This window comes from Nilaparvata lugens, chromosome 5 (assembly GCF_014356525.2).
Source record: "Nilaparvata lugens isolate BPH chromosome 5, ASM1435652v1, whole genome shotgun sequence".
Classification (NCBI taxonomy): Eukaryota; Metazoa; Arthropoda; class Insecta; order Hemiptera; family Delphacidae; genus Nilaparvata; species Nilaparvata lugens.
Genome location: NC_052508.1, coordinates 60,503,589 through 60,510,799, shown reverse-complemented (window position 1 = coordinate 60,510,799; position 7,211 = coordinate 60,503,589). Strand labels below are relative to the sequence as shown.

General features: G+C 35.4%; 1 protein-coding gene across 1 annotated transcript in view; it reads right to left on the bottom strand.

Moving 5' to 3' along the window:
* The window catches only part of LOC111055444 (xylosyltransferase oxt), a 41,205-nt gene extending 34,349 nt beyond the window's left edge, over positions 1-6,856 (bottom strand). The window contains exons 1-5 of the mRNA XM_039428953.1: positions 6,633-6,856; positions 6,130-6,299; positions 4,489-4,700; positions 3,184-3,340; positions 430-572 (exon numbers count right to left, since the gene is read on the bottom strand). Coding sequence (XP_039284887.1) covers positions 430-572; positions 3,184-3,340; positions 4,489-4,700; positions 6,130-6,299; positions 6,633-6,812 — 862 coding nt within the window. The 5' untranslated portion in view covers positions 6,813-6,856. The remainder of the gene's footprint in view (positions 1-429; positions 573-3,183; positions 3,341-4,488; positions 4,701-6,129; positions 6,300-6,632) is intronic.
* Between the last annotated feature and the right edge of the window lie 355 nt (positions 6,857-7,211).

The window sequence follows — 7,211 nt, the reverse complement described above, 5'->3', positions numbered from 1 at the left end:
GTTTTCGAGATGAAAAGAAAAAAGTACGAAATTTTGGAGGTTTTGGGGGGGTGAAACCGCCTCTGGCGTGTCAGCAAATTTCAGATTGGAATTAAGCGCCTCAAAATACATATAGAACCGTAGAGAAAAATTCTTTCGGGGCTGTTTCCTGAACAACGACCATTTGACTGGACCAATAAACAAACGATTTGGAAGTCTGGGACCTATTCTAAAACTGAATAGTCTATAGTACATAGTCTAAAGTACACAGTCTAAAGTACACAGTCTATAGTACATACTCTATGAACGATTTGAAACCGGTACGGAGTTGGAAAAAGATAGAGATATATGCTTTATCGAATGACAGACAAGGATAGCAAACCAGTGTTATTCAGTTTCTGACTTTATAATGTGGATCTCACTGTAGATTGAAGGAAGTGTTAAACTCACTAGCAATGCCGGTCTGGTAGACGTTGATGGTGTAGTAGCCACCGCATGCCTCCTTGGGGTCTGCCGGACACTTCATGTTGCATGAGGAGTCGGGCAGACGGGCCGTCGACGGAGGCTCATCCACGCCGCAGAAACACTCGCTACTGCAACAACACCAATAACTCAATCAGGCTAGCAACGTTTCACAGGATATTTTCGATTGTGCAGTCAAAAACCAGGGCCCTATTTCACAAAGCACAAGGCTTGTTATCAACCATGGTTAGGCTGGCCACTAACGGTTGAACATGCATGCCACACAGTCGTCTTACATCGTTGTGTCATCACAGCAAAACGTTTCGTGCAAAATGTTTCGAGGTTAGGCTTTTTTATCTCCTATTTTTTTGTTATTAATTTTTCGGTACTCTTTTTGAAGTTAAATTATTTTTCTATCATAATTTGTATTAAATGAAAAAGACTAAGAAATTGTCAAAAATAGCACAAATGTCAAAATAGTCGGATAAACTCAGTTTATCAGAGATTGACAATGGTGTAATAATCGAAACTGGACTTTCTAAATGTCAATAAATCAGTGGTTTTTTGACAATTCCTTAGTCTTTTTCATTTAATATGAATAATTACCACAATATCAACTTCTCAACTATACGAAAAGTGATTATAATATGTAATTTCCAGTGGTTGATTTCTTGTTATTAATTGTTCATTTTATGTTAGAAGCCTCTTGATGATGATGATGAATATAGCCTGGTTTTCACTAGTAGAGTTAGTGGTCGAGTAACTGGCATACTAACTCTACCGAGCTAACTCTACTCTACTTATTTGGTCGAGTAACTGTTTTCACTACAATTGAGAATAGTAGGTGAAGTGTGTTGTCTAGTGAACAGAACGACTTACCGACTCTACTCTAATAGCTCGAGACTGTTCTCATTAGCATAGTGGTGGTAGAATAGAGCGAGAAGCGGTTGTAGGGGAAGGCAAGTGGTAGAGTACTATCCTAAGGTGCTATCCTACTGTACTCTACTAAAAACTAGTACTCTACCATAAACGTTTTCATTGAGAGAGTTCACAAGATAGTAATTGCCCAGGGAACTCACCACTAACTCTACTAATGAAAACCAGGCTCAAGTGTATGTGCATGATAAACATGCATGACATGTTTATCAAGCACATTCTACCGTTAGCGGCCAGCCTTCGTGGCCACTCTTCATGTCATTCACTTCTAACGCTGATGCAAAAGGCTGTTTGTAAGTCCTTGTATAAAGTTCAGCTGTTTTATTTACTATTATTACTTACTGTTTTATTTACTATTACTATTTATTTACTCTTATGGCTTTTATCGGCAGAGAGATCCTCTCGGATGTTCTGCCTTGCCGTATTACCCAATGTCATTTCCTATCAACACTCAAGTTTATAGGTTATGTCTTGGGTTCTTCATTTTTCTCACTAAAAATTTGCACTTTCACTTCCTGAGTTCCTATTTTATAAATTTTAAAATCAAGAAAACTATTTTCAAACACAAAATCACATTTAAAAAGCAAAAACTATAAAAATTTTGATGATAATATTGAACTGAAAATTTCACATTACAATTTTTTCCATGGCAACCAAAAAAAAAAAAAACCATCACTTTATTTGCAATGATAACTCTCACCTTACTATGATAAAACAATACAATATAGCTAACTCTAGAAAAATATTCTATTTACATTTTAAATTAACTATTTATTGTTACGAATATTGGAACGTTATAGTTCAGTTCAAGTTTGATAAATTTCCGTGGACGAAATAATTATTCATGTAAGAAAAAATATAAAGGATATTTTATGTTTAACAAGAATTCAACCATGTTTCGTTGGATTTAAGAATCGAATAAAGTGAGTAAGTATGGATGAATGAATGAAGATGAAGCTGAGGATGAGGTTTTAATAAGGATGAGGCTGAATGAATAAAGGAATGAATGAATAATGATTGGGTAAATATATAGGTGACTTAAATTAATGAAACATAGTGAGATTCATTTTAAACAGCCAGCATTGGTTAAATGGCAAACATTTACGTTATTCTTAGCGAGAAATGACAGTTTGACAGCAAACCTTACTACGAGAATGAATCCAAATTGAGTGATGGATGAAATAAATGAATATAGTGAGATTTACTTTAAACTGTGAGCATCGGTTAAATGAGAAGCGTTGATATTATTAATACGGAATGCTTGAAAGTGTTTTCTCAATATATAGTTTAGTCTGGGAGCCGAAAGACGATGTAAGCAAATATGCACGTGTAAGAGTGGATCTTGGACCGAAGCAAGACCGATTCACAGTAACCACCCAACATCTTTTGCCTAAATTAAACTGAATAAACTGTAAATAAGCTTAATCACAATATACGTGACTAAGCAACCGTTAGATCATTGAGAACTGGAATCCAACAATTAACAATGGATATGAGTCAACACTTTTACACATTTTTGAGTCATCATCATCATCACTTTTTACTATTTAAACACGCACACAACTGCAAGCGCTATGTTATCGGTGCCTCTCCTTTCGATGAATCAACTATAGATAATAATAATATTGGTATGGCTTTAATTGGTGGGGAGTTCCTGACGGAAGTTCTACCTCGCCTGAATGAATCCAAAATGAGTGATGAATGAAGTGAATAAATGTAATGAGATTTACTGTGAGCATCGGTTAAATGAGTAGCGTTGATGTTATTTATAAGGAATGCTTGACAGTGTTTTCTATAGATACTTACACGAATTGGACACCGGCATAGGGGAAGCCCGATTGGAGGCAGAGGTCAATGCATTGCTGGGGCGAATTGCTGCGACTCAGATTTGCATAATAGCCGGACAGCAGTCTCAGTCTCTTCTCATCCTGGAAGCAGCCTAACGACTTTCCTTGCTCGAGTCCTGTTCACACACAAAAGTAATGCATGTTGAAACTAAGTTGCTAGACTTATCAATTTTCAGTAGAACCTCGCTAATCCGGCTTTTCGAACAATGCTGTTGGCTTCCATTGGTCAGCCCTCGACGCAGTCTCCTCATAACCTAGTCCAATCATACTATCAAATTTCAATGATTATGACATTTCACATAAGCCTGTTATATTTCGATCGTGATTAAATGTCACGAGAACTAATCAGATAAGACTTATTTTCGGAAAAGCCTTCTCTGATTGGTTCTCGTGGCATACAATCACTCATTGTAATGATATATGATTATTCTTATAAATTGAATAAATTTATCAAAAATCTTTATTTTGAGAAATTTAGCATTTTAATTGCTCGAAAATACCCTGTAGAATGAATGAATGTATTCTCATGAATTGTTTAATAGAATAGAATAATAAGAAAACAAAGATATTGTCAAATTTCACTATGATATTTATTGAAAACATTAAAACAGTACCATGGTTTTGCGTTAACCATTGCATCATTAGCTGTACTGAGGAATGAGGATACAGAAACATTCTTAACCTGTACCACTGTTTCTGTATCCTCATTCCTCAGTACAGCTAATGATGCGTTGGTAAACGTGAAACCATGGTACTGTTTTAAAGTTTTTAATAAATATCTTAGTGAAATTTTACAATAACTTTGTTTTCTTATTATGGAGAGATTTCACAACTATCACCATCAATTAAACTAATAGAATAGAATAAATTTATTCGCCACTATATGTGAATTCTCTGTTGTGCTAGCCACCTTTAGTGAGATTCACTTTAAACTATCAGCATTGAGTGAAGTGTACGAATTGATGTTATTTATGAGGAATAGTGCCAGTTAGATATGAATCTCACATTAGGTAGGCTATCATTGCTTTCCATTTGACAAACACATTTCTTCAAATCCAACATAACATGTCATAACATATACTACCAAACATTGCTTGGTAATGTAGTTAATAATACTGTTATGTAATTATGTAGTTATATACTTCGTTAACATATTCTTCAAATTCCACATGACATGTCACATACTACCAAGCATTGCTTGATTGTGTAGTGTTTTTTGACTAACTAAACTGAACACTGCCAGATTGTTGTGAGCTGCACCGACCTTGACTGGGACAGGAGTGAGGCAGCCGACTGGGATAGAGCATGTCAGCCTGGCTGCGACACGTGACGTTGACGAGCAGCTGCTTGCAGTGTTGCGTCTTGGCGCGGTGGATGGCCGAAACCGGTTCCTTGCCTCGCACCTCGCACCAAGGCACAAAGTCCAGCTCCTCCAGCCGCAAAGTTGGCACCACTGTCAGGCTCCGGTTCACCGGTCTAAACACAGTTCAACGTTTAAATAGGATGGCATGTTTACCACAATCATTTCAATAGACGGAATTTCACAAATTGGGCTTGTGGTACTGAATTGAAATATAATTGAAAATTAATGTTCATTTCATGTAAAACTAAGGAGCAATAGAGAAGATTCAAAATTAAAATCAATTATGTTACAGAAAGTTACAGTATTCAAATTTAATGGTTCACATAAGCATAGATGGACTAGAAAAGACCAGAAAAAAATTCGGGGGCATCATGAAATTGGAGTAGATTGCACCAAAACTTTGAGGGAAACACCGGGTGGTGTAGGGGATATGGAATAACCCGCATCAAAGGGGGGTTCCGGGGGTCTTCCCTGGAAAATTTTGAAAATATACCTTCAATTTGGTGCGATTTTACGCAATATTTCACTTAAAAACAAACATTCCATTCCAAGTTTTTTTTGGTAATCACTAGGCCACTTATTATTTTGTTTTTCCCTTGAAAATTGCATAGGCCAATGTGTTTTTAATTAAAAAACAAATTGAATGGGATGGAGTAGATTTTTAATAGTCATTCAATTGTTGAAAAAAATAGTGAATTTGGAGAAGGTCTACTCATTATTAGATAATGCTTAAATTTTGGCTCCAATAAAGCACTATTACAACATTTCAACCGACTTTATAGTTTTAACTTGATTAACAAATTTACATGATTTTTACTTGAGTGTTCAAACTTACATTGCTTGGGGGTGGAGAAACATATTTTTTCAAATATTAGGGGGATGTGTCCCTCCAGTCCATGATAGAAACTATAGTGAGGTCCACGTTATAATGGCAGTATTTGATTAGCAATGGTATTGCTATCTTTGTCTATCAGCAAACAAAGCGGATAGTGCTATCTCTTCCTCGCTTAGCTCTGTTGCCAGATCGTCTTTTAACAATGTAGAATTAATAAACAAAATATTTCATCTTAATAATGAAATATAAATTTTTGCTTAGTAAAATATAATTGATTATTTTAAACGAGAATAAACAATTAATATTAAATCAGTAAAATTGTATCAGCTACAGTTTATAGAAGGACAAGACAGAGGTTCGGCAACGCTGTTTGCCTATCTTTCTCCACTGCCATTATAACGTGGACCTTACTATGCACCCATTCATCATAACTATGAAATTTTCGAGACTTCTAGAACAAGCTGCTGGAGCTTTGTTTAAGGATATGCATGAAACTGAATAAACTATAATCAACTACAGCAATATCAGCTATATTGAATTCCTTCATAATAATAAATGGTATGATAACTCACTTAGCCTTTGTGGGATGTGGGATGCGATATGTTTTCGAGAAATATGGACTCAATTTCTCATCGTTTAGATTGCCAACCAGGGGCCATTTCATCTTCTACCATTAGCATTAGGTATTTTATAAAATAGAAACTTACTTGGCCTTGGTGGGATGCTTTTCTCCAAGTGATGCTTTATCAGGTGGCATCTTGATACGGTGGAAAACAGCGTTGCTCTCCTCACCCCCCTCCTCATCGTCAAGCAAAACATAATTATCTCTGTCGCGAAAACGACGTGACGATTCCACACTGACTCTATCATCAACTACCTGCAAATGGAATGAAAGTAGCCAGTTAGGATTGAACAGAACATGGATTTTAAATCACGTTACATCATCAAATGAACTATGTAAAAGCGCTAATTACTGTAAATAGAAAAATATTAAATGATCGTACAAAATTTTAATAGAAAGCAATGTCCCTTACAAAAACAAGTAGGTAAGCATTATTCTGATAACAAGAGTGAATCAGTCCACTGTATTTACAATATAACTTGAGACAGTGTAAGTATTTGATATCAATATCATAATCATAAGTAAAACATTGATAACAAAGCTAGATAAACATTTAAAAAAGCTATTGAAGTTAAAATGAAACGTAACCTCGAAATTAAGTTGGCCCCTTCCTGAGAGAAGTTCCTGTGAATTCTTCTCATTTTCCGAGTTGATGTTCAGGAATACGTAGGCAAGGAAGACTTGAATTATTAAAATAACACAACCAGCTACACAAAAACATCTATATCTGCGTATCCACCGAATGTCAAGCGCTCTTGTTGAAGCCATGACAACATTTTGGAATTTTGATTTTTTGCTGTAGTTGCTTCTGCAGCAAAATATTTGATATTGTCAACATGTCGATGCTCAAAGAAGTAGTATCGACTATCGATGTCATGATCAAAGTGAAGTGGTTTCGATGTCACTATCAATTCGATATGAACAAAACTCCTCACAGTTTCAAGTTTGGTGATTTTTTTACATCCAGATATAAACATCATTTTCTATAATAATTTATTGGAACCCTGCTTTCAATCCATCCATCTATATTCTAGTAGGAAATTATTTTAAATTTCTGAATGTTATTTTTATCGATAACTTGACAGAAGCTGTAGAACTATCGATATTATCGGAACCAAAAGATATTCGAGTATCGATATTTAAAGTTATGGATATCAAAAACTCAAA